This window comes from Eumetopias jubatus, unplaced genomic scaffold (assembly GCF_037043125.1).
Source record: "Eumetopias jubatus isolate StellerSeaLion01/CBP00866 unplaced genomic scaffold, mEumJub1_p1.0 scaffold_14, whole genome shotgun sequence".
Classification (NCBI taxonomy): Eukaryota; Metazoa; Chordata; class Mammalia; order Carnivora; family Otariidae; genus Eumetopias; species Eumetopias jubatus.
In genome coordinates, this window is record NW_028274820.1 from 84,082 (window position 1) to 108,679 (window position 24,598).

Here is a 24,598-nt window from a genome sequence, read left to right on the forward strand (position 1 = left end):
CCACAAATGAAAAAAATTGATAACATGAACTTCCTAAAATTAAAACTTTTGCGGGGCGCCTGGGTGGTTCAGTCGTTAAGCGTCTGCCTCCGGCTCAGGTCATGATCTCAGGGTCCTGGGATCGAGCCCTACATGGGGCTCCCTGCTCAGCGGGGAGCCCGCTTCTCCCTCTCCCACTCCCCCTGCTTGTGTTCCCTCTCCCACTCCCCCTGCTTGTGTTCCCTCTCTCGCTGTGTCTCTCTCTGTCAAATAAATAAATAAAATCTTAAAAAAAAAAAAACTTTTGCTCTGTGAAAGACCTTGCTCAGAAAACTAAAAGACAAGCCACGAACTGGGAGGAAATATTTGCAAAGCGCAAATCTGGTAAAAGATTTGTATTCAAAAAATACAAAAGACTATCAGAACTCAATGATAAGGAAACAAACATCCTAATTGATAATGGGTAAGGATCTGAACAGATGCCTGGACAAAGAAGATATTCAGATACAAAATAAGCATACAAAATTATGTTTCACATCATCATTAGGAAAGTACAAATTTAAACAACAGTGAGACAGCCAGCACTGCACACCTATCACAAATACTAAACTCCAAAAACAAGAACACCAATTGCTGGAAGGTGAGGAATGGCAGCAACTGTCCCTTCAGAAGACATTTTGGCCATTTTTTCCAAACCTAAGTTAGTCTCATGTTAAGATCCAACAATTGCACTTCTAGTATTTAGCAACTGCTTTGAAAAACTATTTCCGAACAAAAACTCACATGCAGTTATGCACGGTAGCTCCATTCATAATGGTTACAAACTTAAAGAAACCAGGATGTCCTTCCATTAGTGAATCCATAAGCAAACTAAGTGCATCCATGTGAAGGAAGCAGAATATGCCATGCAAAATATACCTCTTTTGCACAAGGGATATTTGCGCTGATTAATTTTAAGAAACGCCAGACATGGGAGAATCTCTGAAAACTGGGTAAAAGTTGCCATTTGGTGAGTGAAATGTACACTTATAAAGGAACACCCCATTTGTAAGCCTGTCTCCCTCTGTATCAGGAACAGAATTACTAAATCTCAAGAAACTCTTACCAAAAGAGAAGGCACAGACTTAAAGCTGTGTAACAACCATACCCTCGTTTACTGTGCTCACCTGAGAACATCCCTTAACTGGCCTTCCCACCACCCAAAATCTTTTGGTCTTTAGCTGAAGATAGCATTTAGGGTGAGGGCTGGGCCACTTCAAGGAATTACACCATTTTCCTGGGTATCTCCCATGAATACAGGACATATGCATGATATTAAACTTTGACTTGGTTTTCTCCTGGTAATCTATTCAGCAATAAAAAGAAATGAACCATAACCCCATACAATCACATGGATGAACTTTACATGTATTTTTCTAAGTGAAAGAATCCAGTCTGAAAAGGCTGCACACTGAGTGACCCGATTTGTAGGAGATTCTGGAAAAGGCAAAACTAGAGATGATATAAGGATCTGGGAGTGAATTCCATGATATTTTCATGATTTATACCTGCCATTAAGCATTTGACAAAACCCAAACCTTTTGGGGCATCTGGCTGGCTCATTTGGTGGAGCGTGCAACTCTTGATCTTGGGGTTGTGAATTCGGGCCCCATGTTGGGTGTGGAGATTACTTAAAAATAAAATCTTTAAAAAATACAAACATTTCTACATCCCAAAGAGTAAATAATAATCTACAGAAAGTAAGTTGTTTAGGATGTGGGAGTGTCACAGGATGGTGTGGGGGCCAAGGGCAGGCTGCCCCAAATCTGCCACTTTGACATACAGATCATTTTAAATAAAAGTTACTTAAGAGACAGCCTATGCAATGAGGACACTTAGACCCTCCTCTGTCCCCCTGGAAAGGAAATCAATCTCCCATGTGAAGGTGTCCCTATACCAGGAGGTAAAGAGATTTTGACATCACCAGAGATGGGAGATTTGGAGCCCATAAGGCTGTATAAACAACCCTTGTTACTTTTTACTAATTTACAACCCCAGCCCAAATTTTGTTTAGAATTCCTTACTAATCGAAGCTCCCAAGGTTAAGTTTTCTTTGTCCTGTGATTTCTTCACAGGTGTAGTTACTCTTTGTCCAAAAAGTATAAAACCTGGCTTCCTTGGTCATTCCTTTAGACCTCAGGATCATTATTGGGTCTCCATGTGCACATTATTGCACTTTAGGTTTTTTTCTCCCATTTATCTGTTTCATGTCAATTTCTTTCTTCATCCCGCAGTAAGAACCTTGGACCAAGGAAAATTTCTTCCTCCCCTTCAATGGAATACAGAACGTGACACATAATCTAACTGTATTAGAAACATATGGGGGGAAAACACCCTCACTGTAGGTTGTATGACAAAAGGTGCTGACCTAAGTAACTTTGGAAATGAATGGAATCTGTAGAATAAAGAAAAAATGTACTGTACGTACACAGCGGACTCTATTTGATAAAGTTCTCTGCCATCAGAGTGGTAGCTAACAGTTCTGAAAACACCACGTCTGTAATCTGGAATGGAGCAATGAATTAAATAAAGGGCCGGTGGTGAGAGCCAGGTTTGCCACTGTTGGAGTAGGAAGTTACAGATCAGCAAAGGGAGTAGATCACAATCTCCATGTGGTGGCGGACCAGGTTGGAGACATCAGTATAAACTCATCCTTAGCTTAATATGGACGCAGACGGATCCACACAGAAATCTTTATCATTAGGTGTGTCGACATAGGTGGGAATACAGGCATATGTTGCCTTGCATTGTCCGCTGAGCATGGACATTTAGCTCCCCCGTGTAAGACTTTAATACCGTTCTCTACTACCCAGAGCTCCTTAAAGAACTTGCTGATGCTAGAACTTGGACAGTAAGTATAGGAGCCAGGATAATCTTGACGTATCAGAAAGTAAGGAAGTACCAAGAAAAGAGCCACAGAGATGGAATGATGTCAGTGGAAAGCAGGAGCCAATGGAAAGTGCTCTCCGTCACCAAAGGAGGAATGAGCAAGCGACCAAACACTGAGGTGCTGGAACATAACCTACCCTGGTGTCCGTGCTGGTAAAAATAAATGATTCTTTTTAAGATTTTACTTATTTATTTGAGAGGGAGAGAGAGTGCATAAGCAGAGGGGAGAGACAGAGGGAGAGGGAGAAGAAGACCCCCCACTGAGCGGGGAGCCCGACGTGGGGCTCGATCCCAGGACTCTGAGATCATGACCTGAGCTGAAGGTAGACACTTAACTGACTGAGACACCCAGGTGCCCCCAAATAGACGATTTTTAAAAAGAAACCACAGGGCCAAAATGGAGTCACTTACGTCAGGAGACCCAAGCCAGCAAACCAAGACTTACTACCTGACCTAACTGCAGTTCCACACACCCTCACCTCCACGTAAACTTTAACCGGTCAACCTGGAAAATGAACTGAATGGCCCCTTCTGTTCCCCTTAGGAGGGGGACATTGCCTAAAATAGTGCATCCTTTTCTAGTAATTTCTTTTTTTCAATGCCCTCTCTGCCTTTAAAATCCTTCCCCTCCCTGCAGCTCAAAGGAGCCCCTTTCTTTTTGCTAAATGGGATGCTGCCTGTTTCATGAATTGTTCAATAAAGCCAATGGGACTGGGGGATCTTTTAAATTACTTTGTTGCCTTTTTATTAACAAATTACATAGCTTTTTATAAGCGGGATTGCATAGACCTCTCCTATAAGAATTCCAACTAATAGATGTAGATAACCATTCATCAAGTAAATGGAGCTAACTCTCCTCTCCTAAAGTGGGGACTCAGGGCAGTTGTCTTCCTGCACGTGGGAAAGAGTAACTTCCTGGTGGGGAAGCCTGACCCATGCTGCCTCAGCCAGGTGACCAGCGTTAACATGGACAGTGACAAGTGTTCCCTTGTTGTAAAGTAACGACAAAGCACTTTACCTCCCTGATCTGCTTCCTCAAAACCCATAACCCCAGTCTAATCAGGAGGAAAACAAGTAAATCCCAATGGGGGACTTTCTACAAAATGCCTGACCGGTCCTCCTCAACACTGCCAAGGTCACTGAAACAAAGCAAGACTGAGAAAGTGTCACAGCCAAGGAGAGCCTAAAGACACATGGTGAGCACATGTCACGTGGTGCCCTGCATGGGATCCTGGAGCGAGAAAAGGTAGAACAGAGGGAACCTGAATAAAATACGGACTCCCGCTAAAAACAACATATCAATATTTGTTCACTAATTGTGACAATTTTGTAGAAAACTAGAAAAAGAGGAGAAATTAGGGGCACCTGGGTGGCTCAGTCAGTTAAGCGTCCGCCTTCGGCTCAGGTCATGATCCCGGGGTCCTGGGATCGAGCCCCACGTCGGGCCCCCTGCTCCGCGGGAGCCTGCTTCTCCCTCTCCCTTGCTGCTCACCCTGCTTGTGCTCTCTCTCTCGCTCGCTCGCAGTCAAATAAATAAATAAGATCTTTATTAAAAAAAACAGACATTAAAGGTCAAATAAGGGAAACCTATTGCATCGGACTGGAAGCCTAGAGGAAATAGGTGATTTCCTAATAAAAATGCACAATAATAAAATGGACGCTAAAATAAGGAAAAAACAGGCAGACCAATTAGCCATCCAGGGCCTCATCTTACTGCTGGTTCTCCTCTCACTGTTCTGGGGTTTTCCTCTCCTAGGACAGAAAAGGAACAGGGACAGAACTGTTCTGGAGCTGCCCTTAGACCCGACCCCACTCACTGTCTTCCTCTCCCCCAGCCATACCCTGCTCAGCGAGGACACTGTGCACGGGGAATCTCAGGGATTGTGGATCCTGATGTGTCACCCAGTTCTTTTTTGGATGGCAAGGGACTGGACACACTTACTTAAGTAAAAGAAGTTAATATTTTTTAATGGTAGAAATACCTTAATACTTGCAAGAGACAAGAGTGGGTTTGGACCTGGCAGGCCCAAAGGCTCACACTCTCACAGTGTGACCTAGACCCTCTCCAACACTCCATCCTGCTAAGTGCTCTGGGGTGGCCCCATTCATAGGCACAGTCTCTCTCACTGCATCTGGGGCCTCCCACAACTCCAGGCTGACACCCACTTACCATCCATTCTACTGGGAAGGGTTTCTCTTTCCCTTGGGTTCCATGAAAAGTCATGGCTTTAACTGTCTTTGGCCCGGCTTGGGTCACACTCTCATCCTTGAAGCCATCAGAGCACCCAGAAAATTGAGCAAGGGGTTGGGTAGACTTGGATCATACACCCATCTCTGAAGTGGGTGGAAAGTGGGGTCTGCCCTCTGGAACTGTCTGGATGGTAGGCAGGTGACATGGGGTTCCCAAAGGCAAGCTGAGATGCTGGACTTGGACGTGAGAAGAGATGCCAGGCTGGGAAAGCAGCAGATTCCGCATCACTGGTGACTGACTGCATGGCTTTGGAATCTGAAGCCCAAGGAAGGAAGGGGTCACTTCGTTAGGGTCACGGGCTGCAGCCGCCCATCCAGTGCTCTTGCTATTTTCCCATGATGGCAAGGCGCTCTCCTACTTGCTGAAAAAGCAACTTTGCTGTTGGTAGGAAACTCAAGGCTCCTGCCTTGGATATTGGGTCCTCACATCTCAGAGACTGGAAGGCACACAGACCTCACTCTTCTCCCTGGGAGGAAGGAGCCCCGGAGTCACACCTGCCCCCCACATTAATCGCTCCTCCCCAAAGAACAAACTGGCTCATTCTCCAGTCTCTTCTCTCTCCTTTATGAAGAACAGAGAGCAAATGTGAGGATGATAAGGAAAGTATCGCTCGTTGAAACAGTGGGAGGCTCAAGGATTATTCCACACCACAAATCCACACATGGCAGACTTTCTGGGGGCCACAGTCCCTGAATCATGCATGTGACTCTCTGAAACCAGGCAGCCTCACTGAGAAACTGCCTGCTGGGAGGCACCGTTACTCCCATAACCTTAATTCTTAACAAATACGTATGTCAAAGGTTTACATCACAATCGGGAGGCCAAAGGACTGCAGGGTCAGTCTGCCGAATGGCTGTATGGCTGCTGTGGACAGGGCCACATCCAACATTTGGAGGGTTAAGAGACTGTGAAGGAGGAAGCCCTTGTCTCAACCACACAGACGTTGGGAATGGAAACATCCTGTGGGGCTGTCTACACTGCCCATGGGCCTGTTACACTGCCAGGAGCACAGTCAGCTCAGTAATGGCTGTGGGGGTTGTCAGGACCCTTTCTGGCCTGAGCTGGAGGGCCACAGATGCCTCCCTGGATGGTCAGAGGCCAAGGGCTGTCCTGTCTACTGCCTGTTTCCTGCCAATCACTCAGATGGGACGAAGGATCTAGCCAGCGCCGGGGGGGGCCCCCCAACAGCCCGAAGAAGGCTGTACATGGGGGCGGGCAGGCCATGGCAGTCAGTCCTATATGAATCCATTCGTGTCTACAGAGTGCCCTCGTGGGGTGGGGCCGTGCTGGAACTTGCGGCTGCCCAGGCAGAGTGGGGCCAGCAGCACCCTTCCCAGGTGGGAAGGCAGAAGAACCCTTTATAACCTGAGTCCCCCTATAACCCCTGACTGGGGATGAGTTGGATCTCAAACTGTCAGGAATCAGGTGGACATTTCACTTTTCTTCTGTCTGAGCCCAGGAGTGAAGGGCTGAAAACCAATGCTCCAGCTCACCTCTGACTCGTGTGTGACCCTGGGTGAGTCCTGTCTACCCTGGAGGCCCAGGGAGTTGGAGGAGGGGGAAGAAAGCCAATTATGCTTAAACCTAACCCCGATCCAGACCCTGGCCCTGACCCCAACCCATGACCCTCACCCCAACCCCACCCAGATTCTCAGGCTGATCCACACTTGCATCATGAACAGGCCCAAATCAGTTTTAGGGGGTTATTTTCTCCAGAGAGCTGCTCAGCTCTGCACTCCTGCCCACACGCCCATGGAGGTGGCCCTGCCTCCTGAGGACGCACAGGTTGCTGACTCCCACACCTCTTGCATACATCACCCAGCAGCATGGTGGGGTTTGTTTTGATTTTTTGCTAAGTTTTATTTTAATCCAAGGACTTTGATTCATACCAAATGTCACTGTAGAAACAATACCAGAATCCAAAGTCTGGGTGATCAATATTACTCAGGCAGCAAACTCGTCAATCACAGGATTGTTTTAAAGCAGGTCCCAGTTGTGTTGCATGGTTGGGACTTCTTTTTGGGTTTTTTTTTTAACACTGTTCTTAAATATAAAGCTTTGCAACAAACCTTTGACTTATGTCAAATATAATTAAAAATTAACAAATGAGTACATTGTATCAAAAAGTACGAAGATATACATTTCATGCACATACTTGTATATATGTATATATGTATATATTTTACATGCACACATAACTTCATCAAACTACAGCCACTGCTTGACTGGTCCAGATGCAGACAACTGGTTAATGCATTTCAAATTTGGCAACTCACTATGAGATCTCAGTGGAAACATATGATAGCTGAGAAGAGACGATACAGAAACAAAACCCAAAGTCAGGAAAACAAGACACAGTATCTCTTCCCCCACTCCCTGTAGTTTTCACCAATTCCAGTGTCTAGAAGAATCCAGACAGACTGGTGAGGCCGTGTGGGGCTAGAACAGTGATTCTCCACCCAACATGGCCTGGGAAGCAGCTGCGGTTCTGCACAGAATGGATACATTCACAATAACGTGGGCCAGAGATGAAACATCAGTATCAAAATACACATCCTTCTGCTTTGCAACAGGAACAGAGCTATCTCATGCAGAGTCTGAGATACCATTCCAGTTATTATTTCCTATTGCAGTAAAATACTCTGTAATCTTAAAGTTTCAGAGTATTGTGCCTTCCAGTAAGGAGATTCTATAAAATGGTTTGGTCACAATCATGCTGAAACCCTAGAACAGGTGGTAGTCTTACGTGATTTATTTCTATAGAATGTGTGTCTTTTGTTGCATAGCCCTATGGGTTAACAACATCCACTCACTGGGACACACCTCCACACAGAGAAACGCACACACAAGTCACAGGCCAGGTTTCTTTAAGGTGAGTCATGGGGCAACAGCCAATGGGAACACTCAAATGATCCAGCGAAGAGATCATCTGACATTTCCAAACACGGAGGATGCACCAAAATCTACTCATCTAAATATTCCTTTTGTTCATAAAACAAAGGGTCTCCCGGCATTTTATGCACAGCCTCCTACCTACGGTGTTTCCCTTTTGACAGTGGCCATGAGGTTGGATTTCCCTTTCGCTTCCTGCTTTCCCGTGTCTTGTGCCACAGTGCTGGGCTTCAGATGGCTCCTACCTGAGCCTCAGTCGCCAAGCTTCTCCTTGCCCCATCGCTTCCTCCGAGTTTTGGCCTCATTTCAGTCGGGCCGTCCCAAGTGCCCGCACCTGCACAGACACAGGCCCTCCCTCCTGCCCGCCGGGTCCATCTCCACTCCCCCACCTCTCCCTCTTCCCACGACCTCTCCCTCTCTCTGGCCTTATCTGAAAAGAAACTTTCACAACAGATACCACGCCCTCTTTGGCAGGCATCCCGTCCCTGAGATTCAGACGTAGAACAGACTGAAAACACCCCATACAAGGACACGCTCTACACTGCTCTGTGGCTTCCCAGGAAACCCTTCCACTCGTGGGAGGAAAACAGGGAAATGGTCGCTTCGTTTCCAACTACAACCGTCCCACTGGATGTTATATGAGTGTTCTCCATGGACACCAGCTTTCTACTTGGTTGATATTTGGAACCAGAAACAGTTCCAAGGACTCACCCACGCTTCACACAGGCTTCACGTCACCGCCCCCAGGAGCCTGGCACGAGAGGGCTCGGAAGTCAGGCACTTGGTCAAGAGCAGCAGAAGCCAGGGGAGCTGGGGGGCCACCCAGGCTGGACGCAAGAGCATCTCCTCGCACGAGAGAGAGAGAGAGAGAGAGAGAGAGAGAGAGAGAGAGAGAGACACCACCCCCCCCAAAGAGCTGAGAGCTTCCTACAGGTTGGATTTTTTTTAAGTTCTGTTACTATTTCCTTCCCCATTTTTCTGTTTTTCTCTTCTTTCTAGATCAAGTATATGGAATTGACAAAAGAGGGAAGGGTGTTTCGATTAAAAACCAAAACCAACAGCAAGAATGTTTTCCAGATTTGGTCCCTGTCAAGGTTGACAGCATCTGGGAGAGGACAGAGAATGTGTGAGTGTATTTCTGGTGTCCACCTGCTGTTTCAGTACAAAGAGCCACGCTGGATGTGTTTGTGTTTGTGGGCGCCGACAAGAATGCACGGAGCCACAGGCCGGGCTCCTGAGGTTACTGCTGTTGACCATCCACTCTGTCTTATCTGGCCAGGCGTGTAAACATGCCGGGCTCCGTACCACACACGTGGATAAAGGATGGTCTCTACCAGATCCAGACCTCCTAAAAGTGGCCCAGGCACACCCCCCAGACGCTGGGAGCCATCACACAGGATTCAAACTGACAGGGTCCCACTCAGCACATGCAGTGACTTCCCGTGTAGGGTCTGTGGCACGAGACCCAGGCAGGCAGCATACAAGGGGACAGAGAGAGCCACGTCCCTCTCCGAAAGGGCTTTAGGAATTGGTCCAGCGCGAAAGAGGAGGTGGGGGCGGGGGGGGTAACCGCGGGGCCTCCCCCCAGCTGGCCCCAAAGGCGGGGCCCCTCCTTCCAGGGGCTGCTGCCCCGGCCTCGGTGATGATAAAACTCATCGGCTGGAACGCGCCCACTGAGCAGGCGTGAAGCGGAGGTGCGGCTAGCACCAGTGGTCTTGGTCGGGGTGGTGGTAGCTATGCTGAACCCGGCCGCCCGAGCTGAGCCCCAGAGTGCGGTGGTAGCCGTTGGGCACGCGGCGGAGGGGGTGCGACTGGGAGGTCAGGGAGGACACATAGGAAGTCCGGGAGGAGCGGCCTGAGTTGGTGGCCACAGCCTCCTTGAAGGTAAGCGTGTCCTCAGGCTGGGTGCGGGCAGTGTCCTCACTGTCCAGACGCTGCCCCAAGTAAGGGTCAGAACCGATCCTAGAGCCAGCGGCGAGGGGCTGGCTGAGGGGGTCTCTCTGGAGCAGAGCGTTGTGTTCGGAAAGGCCACGGCTAAGCCGGCCTGGGGAAAAGGTGGGGAGGCTGGTCTGTGCCCCAGCAAAGTGGACAAGCGAAGATTGGCCATCTTGTAGGTGACACTGGGAAGGGGGGTCAGCGAAGTCTGGGGGAGCTGCCTCCGCCCACTACAGCCAGGGGTGCTAGCACCGGATGTTGGCAACAAGGGGCTCCCATTCACTGAACCACCACCCAACAAGAAAATAGAACAGAGAAAAAAAAATCAAAGTCCCAGACCAGAGGCCAATGCAGGTGAGAACCATGGAGGTGGGGGGTGAGGCATGGAGAGAGGCAGGCACCCTGGGAGGGGACCCGTAGGGTGTGTGGTGGAGGGGGGAAAGCCGCTGGTGCCGGTAGGCCTGGGGAGGTGGTTGGGGAACAGTGGGGAACAAAGGGACAGGCACAGCTCAGGGAGAAGGGAGACCAGAGGCCAGTCCAGGGCAGTTGGGAGGGGAGGATCGGGCTGGTGCGGGAGGAATGGAGCAAGGAGGGGGGGAGCGCAGACTCGGGCCTGGGAACCAGGACATGAAGGAGGATTCGGAGCATGGTGGGGGGGGTCGTAAGGAGGGGCAGTGAGGGGGGTCCTGTCTTACCGGTCTTGGGGGTCCTGGCTCCTGCCCAGCTGTTGGTGACGTGGGGTGGCTGCTGAGGGAGGGTTTGGGCTGCGAGGGCTCCCGGCCCCCAAAGCGGTCACAGGAGTAGAAACGCTGCTTCTCTGAGGAAGAGGAAGAGGGCTGCCTCCGCTCTTGGGACCGGCCCCGCTCCTGTCTGCGCTCCGTCCGGCAGCCTGTGGGCCCCTCTCGCGGGGGTGGGCCTGGCCCTGCAGCACTGCCGGGTGCTGGCCAGGAAGAGGGGAAGTCAGCACAGCGAGCCAGGTGGGGAGACAGACCCCCAGCCCAGACCCGGTCCCCAGGGCCAGCAGGGGGGCCCAGGGGGAGAGCTGAGGTGCGTGGGTGATCCTGCCTGGTCCCCAGACCTGGGCCTCACAGCCCCCTACTCAGGGCCGTTTGGATGGTGGAGGCACAGAAAGGAATGCCTCAGGCCCTGGCCATAGGAGGGACCCCCGCACACACCACCATCTGTGTCTGCGGACAGGCTGGGCCCCTTCTCCAAGGACTTCGGCTTCCTGTCCCTGCAGTGATGGCAGCGGTGGTGGTGATGGGGCGCAGCCTGGCTGGCTGGGGCACAGTCCAGGGCAGCGCTGCAGAGATGAGCCACGTGGGGACGCTGGGGCGCCAGTGTGGAGATGGAGCGCTTCATGGGGCTGGTGTTGGGGGCCGGCTGCAGGTGGGATGTGGGTTGGCACACAGTCTGAGAGAGGGGCCTGGGGCAGGCTCCAGGGCGGCCCTGCAGGCCTGGGGTTCAGGAACCACCAGGCCCTTCCCTCTCCCCAGAAAGCTCTTCCCCACCCAGGCCCACCCTTTCTCCCAGAGCACGCTGCACAAGGTGCTGTCCGTCTCTGCCAGCAGGGCCCAGAGAGCTGTTGGCCTCAGTGTCCCTGGGGGACAGGGACGATGCCAGGAAGAGGGAGCCTGCGGGCCTGGCTGGGAGAACCCTGAGGGGTGGCTGCGTGTGATGGCTCTGCTGGGCCAGGGCCATGGGGCTCCTGCCCTGGGCTGAAATCGGGACCTGCGGACAGGGGCCCTCCAAGGGGAGCTGACCCACAGCCTCCACTCGGCGTCCTCAAGCTGGCCGCCCAGCGGGCCAGGCTCAGGAGGCAGAGACAAGTTTAGAGAATGAAGTCATTTGGAATGTGCAGAACCAGGAACCACAAAAGGAGGCAGGGACAGGGCCAGCCCCAGGCAAACACTGAAGGTCCCCGGCTGGAGGACATGCCCCTCTAAAGCCCCTCACCATCCCAGGAAGTGAAAGCAGGGCCCCCTGACACAGCCTCAGGTCTGCAGGCCCCTCTCTGAGTCCTTGTGAATGGGCCCACAGCCCCCTTGCCCTGGAGCTTCCTGCTCGGTACTCAAAGCATCCCCGAAGGAGCAGGGGATGGAGGTGGTGCCGCCTCCAGAGTCCAGAGAAAGAACAGGGCAGGTCGGGCGCCTGGGTGGCTCAGTTGGTTAAGCGACTGCCTTCGGCTCAGGTCATGACCCTGGAGTTCCAGGATCGAGTCCCGCATTGGGCTCAGCAGGGAGTCTGCTTCTCCCTCTGACCCTCCCCCCTCTCATGTGCTCTCTCTCTCAAATAAAATAAATAAAATCTTTAAAAGAAAAAAAGAACAGGGCAGGTCCTCCCCAGAGCATCCATGGGGAAAGGGAGGACCAAGCTGTGAGGCACCGTGTGCATGGCGGGGGGGCCGGGGGGGGGGCAATGCAGGCTGGCGTGGGAGAGGGGTGTCCTAGAGAGAGGGAGAGTCTGGGTCAGGGACACTGGGCTGGGAGATGGAAGCCCCAGGGCCACCGCAGGAGGCTGAGCACCGGTGGGTGGTGGGGATTCCTGGCAGGCCTCCGAGGACTCTGGCTGCACCTCTTGAGACCATCATCCTGGGAGCTCCCAACGGGGCTGACAGTGTCCAGGCCGCCGTGCAGGTAGGGAGCCCTCACGCGGACACAAGCCCTCCCCAAGCCAGGGCTCCTCATCCCCCACGCCCCCACCCTCCCATGACCCTGGCCCTCCCAGACCACCCACCTGAGTCTCTGCAGCCGGGCGAGGCATGGAGGCCGCGCGTCCCTGGCTCTCCAGTCCGGGTTGGGGCTCCCCGTCAGGACCTCTCAGGGCCATGCTCTGCATCTGGACGTCCACAGCCTGGGCATACAGCAGCCCGCAGTCACACCGGCCCCCACCCCACTCTCACCTTCCCCCCCATCCTGGGCTCCCCGCCACACTCCTGCCATCTCCCACCATCCCTGTCTCACCCCAATCCTTATCTCATCCCCCATCCCCAGCCTGGCTCCCCAGCCCTGGGAGCCCTCCCCGGTTTTCCTGGCTGCACCACTGGGATCTCTGTAGAGTGGCCACGCTCCAGGGGTGTCCTTGCCTCATAGGGTACCTCCTGGGTCCTCTGAGTGCCCCAGGAAACAGACTCCTTGATGCCACTCTCCTGGGGTTGTCTGTAGAGAAGAGAGGATTGTGCTGTTGGCTCAGAGGTCTGTGGGCCTTGGAAGGCCCACCAAGGACCTGGCTCCAACCTGCCAGGAACCTATACTGGCCCCTTCTACTCTGGGTGAGAAGCAGCCCAGATGCGTGAGGCCCTTCAAGTACAGGCTCTCAAGTGGCCACACAGCAAGGGATGTGGACCCAGTACCAGGGCTCAGAGCAGATGGGCAGAGAGGGCCCCCGGAGCAGCAGAAGCCAGGGGAGCTGGGGGCTTCTGAGTCCGAGGGAGTCCGAGGGAGTTCTGGGCCCACCGCTTGCTGGTCTAGGGACACCCGGCAGGTTCCTCGGTCCTAGACAGGGCCTCCCAGGAGTAGTGGGAGGCCACATGTGCACAGCATGCATGACGCAGAGGGCGGACATCCTGTCTACGCTGGTGCACAGCAGGCCCTGACCACTACGTTAGGGGCAGTGTAGTACTCAGGAAAACCTACCTGATTAACAGTCCAAGACCCACAACTAGGCTGCAGAAAAGAACGTCCAAACATGTACAGATGAGGAGGAAATCAGGAGCCCTAAACATGCATGCTGTGCCCAGCCTGGTACCAGGCCCCACACCTTAGCCCTTGCTGGATGAGGCAGAGCACAGGCCCCCCTCTTTGGGCTCAGCCAATGATTTCCTTTAGCCAATAAGGGTGTTAGCAGACCTGGGACCCTGCTGGCCCTGAGGGGGTGGCTGAGAGGAGCCTGCCTGCTACCACCCCCCAGCGACACACGGTGCAAGACAGGTAGGTGACTGTTAGTTCGCAACACTTGGTTTTGGGTGGTTCATTACCAAGAATTATTGTGGCAAGAGTTAGGGGTTAGGTAACAAGGACGTTACCAATTTGTCTACAAAATACAATTGCTTCAGAAATCACTACTGGAGTGGAGATCTGAGGAAAAATGTCTTAGAGGAGTTAGGAAGACTAGACACACACAGGCCGTCAACAGAATGGGGTCAAAACAAATCATTTTCAACAAGCAGTGAGGAAGCAGAGGCAGAGGCCCCTCACTGGAAAGGGAAATGGGCACGCACAATGGGAGGTGACAGTGGGAACCACCGACTGTCTAAATCCACTGACCTCAGTGCCATCAGAGGCACCCGTGTAACGTTTTGGGAATTAGCTTTGGAGTCCACCATGGACCGCTCCAGCAGCCCGCCTGGACTAGCTTTCAGGCAGCATCTGCGGGGAACCATTTGGGGGGAGGTGGGCACGGGGTGGAACAGAGAGGCCAGTCTCCCAAAGTGGTGATGGGACCTGAGGGCTCCATGTCCTGCAGCACAGCCTACAGGGAGCCCCTCTGGGAGGGGGAGAAACCAGGAGTCCTGCCTCCTCCATGCACCTCGCACCCTGGCCAGGTACTCACACGGCCCCGCCGTTGCTGAGGGACGCAGAGCTCTTCTGCCGAAGGAAAACCCGGGCTCCTCGGAGCACAGCCGGCTGTGTCTGCTCCAGCGTGGCCTTCAGAGGGTGGAACAGGGACACAGGGCCCATCTGTAGAAGGGACGCAGGGAAGAGGAAGAGCTCTAAGGGCACAGACAGGTGTGCCAGAAAGCTGGCCTGACCCCACAGCATGGGTTGGTGCTCCTTCTGCCCTGCCCCAGCCCTACACAGGAGGTAGGCGGGGGCTTACTCCCAACCTGGCCTGTGAGTGACATCAGGAAAGTCATTTCACTTCTTGGAGCTTCAGTATCCCTACCTACAAAATCTGGGGACCTCATCCAATTAAAAATGGTAAAAGGTTTCATCTCATCATCAACTTGGATTGATGGGTAGAGGCTGCATGAGCCCTGGACTGAGCAGAATTCTAAGGACATTTCAGGGCTTGGGGGGCGGCGGGGGGGGTCACTGATGGGTGTCTGCAACAGACAGGGGAACGGGGGATGTGGTGTGGGCATCAGATACTTCCCATCCCACAATGGGTGAATGTCCCTGTAAGCTCCGAACACCAGGCAACTTTCTAGACAGAGTCTACGTATGGTCACTGATGGTTTGGCTGCGTGGGAAAGTTGTTATCTTTGAAGGATGACGTCAGGAAGATGGGGCCCCAAACCAGCCCAGTCAGAGTCATGAGTGGAAGAAATCATGACCCTGGACCCATCAGTTTGAATCTCTCCGGTCCCTGCCAATGTGCACGGTAATCAGGTTCTCCTCGAACCTCCCCAAAAAACCTCCTCAAATATTCTTCAAACTTCTTTCTTCTACCACTTAAAACAGTGGGATCTCCAGGGAACATGTCCTCAGCCCCTTGTCTACTGCTCCTGAACACTAGGTCTCCATGTCAGGGGGCCCCCAGTACCAGCAGGAGACCAGCCGTTGGAAAGCACGCAGGCTGTAGGGGGTTTCTGACTTTGGGGCCGGAGAGTGAGGCTACCGTAGGAACCTCTCATCTTCCTTTTCCCGCCGTGCAATCCCCAGGGAGGACGTGGGTTTCCTCTGCCGTCAAAACAACTGACGGGTGCCAGAGTCTGAGGTTTACTTCTTGGAAATCCTGGAACTCGGTACCTGGGACAGGCCTCCCGTGGCCTGGTGAATCTGGTCTCTGGGGGTCTTTTTCTGTTTGTAGAAGTCAAATATCATCAGAGCTGCGTACACCTTTCCTACGGTCATCTCATCAGCTGGAGGGAGAGAAAACAGAGGGTGGGGTGTGGAGGAGGAAGGGGAGGTGGGGGGGCAAGGGAACAGCCTCCACCACAGGGACTCCTGGACATGCTCAGGGAAGGGCACAGGGCTTGGCCGAAGTGGCATCTTTGGGCACTGAGCACGTGTCCTCTGGAGCTGTACTGACTCTCCACAGGGCCCTCCATCTCCTCCCAGTGAAGTGGATGTGGGGTTTAATCTTTAAGCACCTCATCTCTAACTGTAGGAGTCTCCCTGATGTTCTCTGGATTTTTTTAAGTATACACCCCCACCAGGAACGTGGGTGACTGTGGTCAACAGAATAAAGCCGAGGGAATCCCTTCCCACAGTCCCTATGCACCCACTGGTAAGACCGTTCTCCCTGCAGGTGGAAACTAAGTCTAGACTATTGATGAGGTCACCCTGGCCCAGGCCTCCTGGCTCTGCCTCTGGGTGGGACACAAAAGGGGGGTGAACAAGGAGAATTTCTTGCCCTCACTTACGTTTATGGGGTGGCACCAGTAAATCCAGGGTCTTCTGGGGCAGATTGGCCCACACAGAGGAAATCTCCTTTCTCAACTCTGCAACTCACTGATGCTGCTTGGTGCCGGCTGGGGCAGGACAAGGGTGTGGAGGGGAAGAGAGATGTTAGGAGCTGTCTCACGGGCCCCCTGGGGGAGCCGGCAGGGATAGGTGTGGTGTGAGGGGAAATGGGGCAAGGACCGTGCCAGGAGAAAGGGCAGAGCGGGGAGAAGCATGGCCACGGCGGCTGTCGGAGCGTCCCTGATGGGCACGTGCAGAGACAGAGGCCTGTGTGCGTGGGCCCTGGGAGTGGAGAAGGGATATGGTGGCGGCCCAGCTGTTCGTCCAGCCATTCAAAACTATCAAGAGAGCACCCTCCCGTGCCAGGGACTGTTCTAGGTGATGGAACAAAAGCAAAGGAGCCGCCTTTGTGGCACCATGTGGCTTGACCCAACAATAAAGTGGCAGTAAGTTCAAAACCTAGTGTGTTGGGTGCAGAAAAAGCTTAAGTAGGGAGGGATGAGAAACATTAGGAGGGCTGAAATTTTGGACAGGGTAGTCAGGAAAGGTCTCATGAGAAGGTGGTGTGTGTGTAAGACCCCGAAGGCAGAAAAGGACCAGGGGGTGCAAAGGCCTCGGTGTGTCACACAACCAGCCAGGAAGGCAAGGCTCACTGAGCAGGGGGTGGGGGTGACGGGCTGCAGGGAGCAGATGTTGAGATAGGAAGCAGCAGAGCGTGATAAGCAGAGGGATAAAATACTCTGATTGACCTTTTTTTAGCATCAGGTTTACTATGGTACAATGTACATACAACGAAATCTGCCCTTTTCAGTTATCCCATTCTATGAACTTTGGTAAATCCATAAAGCCACACATCCACCCCACAATCGAGTCATGGTATATGGCCCCACTGCCAAAGTCCCTCTGTGCTCCCTTTGTAGCTGACCCCTTGGCCTCCTCTCACCCCGTCCCATCCCTAGTGTGTTTTCTGTCTCGGTCTGTTTTGCCTTCTCCAGAATGCCACACAAACAACGTCATCGGGTGTATTGGCTTTTGAGTAGGACTTCTCCACTCAGCGTGGTGCCTTTGAGATTCAGTCCACGTTGTTGAGTGTATAAGTAGCCTGTCTCTTTTGATTGCGGAGTACTACCTTGTGGTATGGATAGACCCCAATTTGTTTATCCATGCACCAGTTGTGAGCATTTGAGTTGCTTACATTTTGAGGAGATTATGAAATAAAGCTGTGAACATTTGCATATAGGTTTTTGTGCAGATGTATGTTTTCTTTTCTTCCCACTTGGGAGTGGGCTGGCTGGGCCGTACGGTAAGGAACTGCCAAACTAGGATCACAAGAATTCCATATTATGCATTCTCACCAGGACTTAATATTGTCATTTAGAAAAGTACTTTAGTCGTATTAATAACCATGTAGTGTTATCTTACTATGGCTTCATTTTGGATTTCTCCCATCCAAGTACGAACCAGGCCCGACCCTGCTTAGCTTCCGAGATCAGACGAGATCGGGCGCGTTCAGGGTGGTATGGCCGTAGACTTCATTTTGGATTTCTCTAATGATTAATGATATTGAGCATCTTTATAGGTGTTTATTTGCCTTCCATATATATTTTTTGGTGACATGTCTATTCGAATCCTTTACCCATTTTTATTAGGTTGTTTATTTTCTTATTACTGAGTTGTCATGGACCTTTATCTATTCTGGAAACTGATCCTATATCAGATACATGGTTCAAAAATATCTTCACCAATGCTTTAGCTTTGTCTTCTCATTTTCTTAAATGTCTTTTTGAAGAGCAAAAGTTTTTAATGTTGATAAAGTTCAATTTTTCTTTTATGGCTCATGCTTTTGGTGTCTTCAAAAATCTTTGCCAAACTCAAAATTGCCAAAATCTCTCTCCTGTGTTTCCTTCTAGAGGTTTTATAATTTTACATTTTACATTTATGTCTATGATCAATTTCAAGTTAATTTTTGTAGGAGGTAAAAGGTATGTGCTATGGACTGAATTGTGTGCTGCCCCCGTTCACATGCTGAAGCCGGAACCCTCATTGTGACTGTATAAGGCCGAGAAGGAGGCAATGAGGTGAAATGAGGTCAGAAGGGTGGGACCCTGACCCAGAGAGTTAGTGTCCTTATGAGAAGAGACACCAGAAAATTCATTCACTCTCTGTATGCACTCAGGGAAAGACCATGTGAGCACACAGTGAGAAGGTGACCACCCTACAAACCAAGAGAACAGGCCCAGGAACGAAACTTACCTTCCTGGCACCTTGATTTGGACTTTCAGCCTCCAGACTGTGAGAAATAAATTTCTGTGTTTAAGCCACTCAGTTGTGGTTCTTTGTTATTGGCAGCCCTAGCCGACTAAGACACTAAATGTCAAGATTTTTCCCTTTTCTGGATAGTTGTCTAAATTTTTCAAGTACCATTTGTTGAAAAAATTATCTTTTCTTCATTAATTGCCTTTACAACTTCATCAAAAATCCATTGGCAATGTAAGTATGAGTCTCTATTGTGTTCCACTGACCCATGTCTCTGTCCTGTCACCAACACGATACACCTCAATTGACGTGCTTTATAGAAAGTCTTTGATTCAGGTAGAGTAAGTTTTCTTTGTTCTCTTTTCAAAATTGTTTGTTATTCAAGTTCTTTTGCTTTTCTAGATACATTTTAGAATTTGTTTGTACATTTCTACCTAAAAACCTGTTGGGATTTTGATTGGGTGAACATTTATTCTATTGATGAATGTGGGAAGAATTGACATCATGACAATATGGAATCTTCCAATGCATGAAGATGATGCAGTGCTTAATTTTTAGATCTTCTTTGCTTCTTTCAATATTTTGAAATTTGCAACATAGAGATCTCACATATATACTTTTTAGAGTTATCCAACAACAAAGAAGTACTTCATGTTTTTGGTGTGATTTTAATGGAACTTTTTCCCATTTCAATTGTTAATTGCTAATATATAGAAATACATTTGCTTCTTGCACACTGACCTTGTATCCTGTGACCTTGCTCTATACTTGGGGATGGTTTTAGTTACTTTTTTTAATGGCTTAAAACAACAGAAATTTATTATCTCAGTTCTGGAGGCCAGAAGCTCAAAATCAAGGTGTCCAGCATGACCGTGCCTCCTCCAAATGTTCTAGTGAAGAATTCTTCCTTGCCCGTTTCTAGATGTTGGTGGCTCCCAGCCATCCTTGGCATTCCTTGGCCCGTAGATGCCTCCATTTTATTCACTTTTTCTTAGAGTCTTTCAGATTTTCTCCATAGATAATCATGTCAGTTGTGAATACAGGCAGTTTTATTTCTTCCTTTCCAATTGGTATGCCTATTTCTTTTTCTTAACTCATTACAATGGCTAGGACCTAACGTATGGTGTTGAACAAGAATGGTGACAGCAGACATCCTTCCTTTGTTCTTGATCTTAGGGGAAAAGGGGTTAGTCTTTCTTTGTTAAGTGTGTCATTCGCTGAAGGTTTTTCATAGATATCCTTGATCAGATGGAGGGGGCTTCCTTCAGTTTCTACTCTATGCAGAATTTTTAAAATCATGGATACTGAATTCTTGTGAAATGCTTTTTCTACATCTATTGAGATGATCATATAGTTCTACTTCTTTGATATATTAAATTATATTGATTGATTTTTTATACTTGAACTCAACTTGCATTCCTGGGATAAACCCTACTTTTGTCATCAAGCAAATAGATATATATACAGCCAGACTCAGTTTGAGAAAACTGGGTGGAATATTTTTGTGTCTACAGTCATGAGGGATACTGACCTGTCACTTTCTTTTCCTATAATGTCTTTGTCTCATCTTGGTGTAAGAGCAATGTCAGCACAATATGGTAAGTTGAGAAATGTCCTCTTTTTCTCTATTTTCTGGAAGAGTTTATATAGAGCTGGTATTATCTCCCCCTTAAATGTTTGGTGGACCTCACCTATGGAGCTAACTGGGCCGGGGATTTTCTTTGTTGGAAGGCTTTTAACTATAATTTAATTTCTTTAATAACTATAGTGCTACTCAGATTCTCTCTTCCTTTTTTTAACCCACTCAGGTTATCCATTCTTGAATGAGCTTGATATTTGGTGTCAAGGAATTTTTCCATTTCATTTAAGTTGTTGAAGTTATTGACAGAAAGTTGTTCATAAAATTTCCTTGTTATCCATTTAATGGCAGCAGGACCTGTAGTGGTGTTCTCTCTTTCATTCCTTATATTGGTTATTTCTATCTCTTTTTCTTGATTGGTCTAGCCAGAGGTTTATTAATTTTATTGCTTTGGTTTTTAACATGATCATTCTAGCTGTTCTGTTGCAGGCAGACAAGAACAGAGGCAGACCAGTCTGAAGCTACTCTAAGAATCGAGTCAAGACGCGAGAGAGGGGCTTGGACCAGGAGCTAGCAGTGGGAGAGGACATAGAAGTGATCATATTCTGGTATATTATGAAGGTGGAGTCAAGAGATATGACAGGAGATCATATATGGATCAAAACTGGGAAAAGGATTTTAAAAAAAAGAAAGAAAGAAAGAGGAGGTAAGAATGACTCCAGAGGTTTTTGCCTTGAGTGACTAACTGGAAGAACAGAGTTTCCCCTGATGGAGACGGGAAAGATCATGGGGAACACGCGGCGATCAAGTTTGGCCAAGTGAACTCTGGAATGCTTCCTGGGCCTCCCAGTGGAGACAGTAAAAATTCACATGAGAATGCAGAATGCAGGTCTGGAGTTCAGGAGGAGGCCTGCACTAAAAACACAAAGTTGGAATTCCCAGTATTTAGAGCCATGAAAATAGGTGGAATGACAAACGTGGCAAAGGGAACAGTCTGAGGGGCACAGTGACATTCAGAGGGTGGGAGACATGAGAAAACAGAACAGGAAACATCAAAGGGATTCAAGAAGAACTACACGACCACGGAGGAAGGGCTGAGCCGCGGGCGGACGCGGCCACGGAGGAAAGGCTGAGCCCTGGGCGGGCGCGACCACGGAGGAAGGGCTGAGCCACGGGCGGACGCGGCCACGGAGGAAAGGCTGAGCCGCGGGCGGACGCGACCACCGAGGAAAGGCTGAGCCGCGGGCGGACGCGACCACCGAGGAAAGGCTGAGCCGCGGGCGGACGCGACCACGGAGGAAGGGCTGAGCCGCGGGCGGACGCGGCCACGGAGGAAGGGCTGAGCCGCGGGCAAACGCGACCACGGAGGAAAGGCTGAGCCGCGGGCGGACGCGACCACGGAGGAAGGGCTGAGCCGCGGGCGGACGCGGCCACGGAGGAAAGGCTGAGCCCTGGGCGGGCGCGACCACGGAGGAAGGGCTGAGCCGCGGGCGGGCGCGACCACGGAGGAAGGGCCGAGCCGCGGGCGGACACGGCCACGGAGGAAGGGCCGAGCCGCGGGCGGACGCGACCACGGAGGAAAGGCTGAGCCGCGGGCGGACGCGACCACGAAGGAAAGGCTGAGCTGTGGATTAGGTAAAATGAGGACCGAGCACACGGAGGTCGCCGAACAGCTCAGCAAGAGTGGCTCCAGCAGCATTGCAGTGGAAACCCACCTGCAGACCGGACAAGAGAGACCAGGAAGACAATACAGACCAGTCTCTCGAGGAGTTGTTCGCGAGGAGGGGAAGAATAAACATAGGGAAGCCAATGGAGGGAGAAGAAAACCTTTTAAAGACGGGAGAGATCATAGCTTGTTTATAAGTTGATACAAAGAATCCAATAGGGAGGAAAAACTGACAGGCAAGAAGCAGGGTGCAGAATTTCTGGCATGACATCTGTGGGTAGATGATGAGAACGGGACCTAGAGGGCAAGGGGGGCAGGGTACGGGACTGGCCTTGACTCATCCGCTACAAACGAAATGGCTGAGCTCAAGGGCTCGAGTGCGGCCAGGAGGGTGGTGTGGGGGCAGAGACAGTGCAGATCCCCTCTGGTGGCTCTAATTTTTCTAATTTTCACAGGAGGGTGAAGGTGGAAAGGATACACTGGAGGTTTATTCTCTCCTAGATTTGGCACAGGCTATGCAGTCCTATCAGTCAGCTCAGGAGAGGACCTGACAGGGCCCGGGGCCACTACGGGGAGTGGACAGAAGGCACACAGACGCTGCACCCTGGAAGGGTGCTACCTCATGTGAACCTATGCTCTGCCGTCACATGCTCTGGGTAACCTGGACAGGTCATTTAACCTGCACCTCAGCTCCCGCACATGAAAATGGGATCATTACAAGGCTCAAAGGCAGGGCGGTTATCAGGGGATGAGGTCAGTGCCCAACAGAGGCGCCATGAGCAGCTGTCCTTGGTCACCTCCAGACAAGCCTCCTCACCCCCCTTCCCTGCACATCCACCTGGGGTGGCTCTGGAGTGAGACCGCCCGGTCCTGGCTTGGTGCCCTCCCCAGATGCTGCCTTGCTCACCTGGAGCCAGCTCGATCTCCAGTGCAGTCCGAATGAGGGCCATCAGCGTGGACGTGAAGTGGACGGTCATGTCCTCATTGGAGATGGGCATGTTCATGCGAACCAGGAGCTAGAGACAAGGGGAGCAGGTCAGGGCCAGGCCTACCAGGGTCCCTCCACCACAGGACTACAAGGGGCTGGAGGCCCCTAGAGGCTGGGCTTCACCTCCTGGGGGTGGCTTCTGCAGGCGCCCAGGCAAAGTTGGGTGGCTGGGAGTTTTGCCAGCATTCGTACTCACCCTTGGACCACCGCCCCCCCCCCATTGGAGCAGTCCCTCCTTCTCCTAGCTGCTGAAAAATAAAGTCCAGGTAAAGACTGTAGCATAGCACCAAGCCAGAAGCCTGGATCCCTCTGAAAGAACAGGCACATGCTTAGCCAGAAGGACCCCTGCCCAAGGCTGGAATAAGGGGCATGGGGCCTGGGCTGAAGAGGGAGGGATCTGGGCTGCAGAACAGAGGCGAGGCACCCTGGGATGGCCCACAGACAGGAGGGAAGACCCCTGTCCTTACAGCTCTGCCCAACGTCATCTCCTCCACCGGCAGCCTGGAGCACTGGACAAGGGGCGGCTTAGCCAAGAGCACAGCTCTGAGCTCCCACTCCCAGTGAGGCATCCCTTCACCCCAGGAAGGCTTCTGCCTCTCACCACCCAGCCAGGGGGCCTGGAAGAGGCAGCCAGCACCTTCCAGTCAGAAGGACCCAGAACAGATGGTACTGCACAGGGCCAGCGTGGAGGCTGGTAGGGAGAGGCTCAGGGCCATTGCACAGGAGTAAAAGTACTTCGGACCAGACTGGGAGCAGTGCCCTGCTGCTTTGCTCCCTGTTTCCGCATCAGGTGAACAGCCCCTTTCTCTCCTCATTTTTCAAGGACAGAAGAGCAGGAGACAGATGTGTGTCTGTACCACAGACCTCCGGGTATAGCCAGCAGCTGCCCAGAGCCTGAGGCTCTGAGAACTTAGGTGGTGTCCAGGAAGAAAAGTACCCTTGGTGTGTCTGGCACGGTCTCAGCCTGGGAGGTCACCTAGCTGACCAGGCAGAGCCCTAGGGGCACCGTGACCCACCTGTCTTCTCTCACCGCTCTCTTGTCGTCTACCATAAGACAGAGCTAGAGAAGTGGGCACAGGGCCCCTCCCCGGGTTGTGCCTGTCCTCTGCCAAGCCCACATCCCATGACAGAGCAGCCTCTCTTCCCCTCTCGGGGGGGCCCCCAGCCCGGCCCCCAGCCCGGCCCCCAGCCCTGCCCCCAGTGTCTGGGCCCTAGATCCAATCCTCGGCCTAGTAGAGACTGGGTGGCTAGAGACACGAGCCCAGACTCTGCCCCCCTGAATGCTGGCAAAGCCCCACCTGGCACATCGAATCGTGGTCCCAGGACCTCACACATCACCTTTGTGATGCACACCAGGAAAATCGGCTTTCCAGAGCACAGGGTCCCTGTAGACCAGCACCGATGGCAGGAGGAGAGGCAGAGGGATTCCTCTCTAGGGAAGTCAGGGAGTCCGGTCCCAGCCTGAAGGGGGAGCAAGCAGGTGATTTCCAAAAGAAGAGAGCTCTGTCCAGGGCACCTTCACCAGAGGCTCTCCTCTGCCTGTCCAGGCCCTAGAAGGGCAGGGATCTCTGGAAGTGGCAGAAGGACAAGGCCAGGGTAAACAGACAGGCATCTCTGCCCTGGGCCTAGGACCTCCTGGTCATAGCACCCTGAGCATCTCCTGGACCCTCCCCAGCTCCCCAAGCCCATCCATTCCTACCCACCCTGACGCCTCCCCTGGTCTATTCATGACCAGAACCTTGGAACTGGCCAGCACAGCTGGGGAGGGGCCCTAAAG

At 51.6% G+C, this 24,598-nt stretch overlaps 1 protein-coding gene across 1 annotated transcript in view; it reads right to left on the reverse strand.

Moving 5' to 3' along the window:
• Positions 1-9,750: 9,750 nt before the first annotated feature.
• LOC114202272 (voltage-dependent N-type calcium channel subunit alpha-1B-like) overlaps positions 9,751-24,598 on the reverse strand; it is an 82,164-nt gene continuing 67,316 nt past the window's right edge. The window contains 11 exon segments of the mRNA XM_088018669.1: positions 9,751-10,148; positions 10,151-10,281; positions 10,685-10,925; positions 11,161-11,368; positions 12,722-12,838; positions 12,888-12,905; positions 13,026-13,143; positions 14,537-14,664; positions 15,676-15,788; positions 16,293-16,400; positions 22,741-22,849. Coding sequence (XP_087874795.1) covers positions 9,751-10,148; positions 10,151-10,281; positions 10,685-10,925; positions 11,161-11,368; positions 12,722-12,838; positions 12,888-12,905; positions 13,026-13,143; positions 14,537-14,664; positions 15,676-15,788; positions 16,293-16,400; positions 22,741-22,849 — 1,689 coding nt within the window.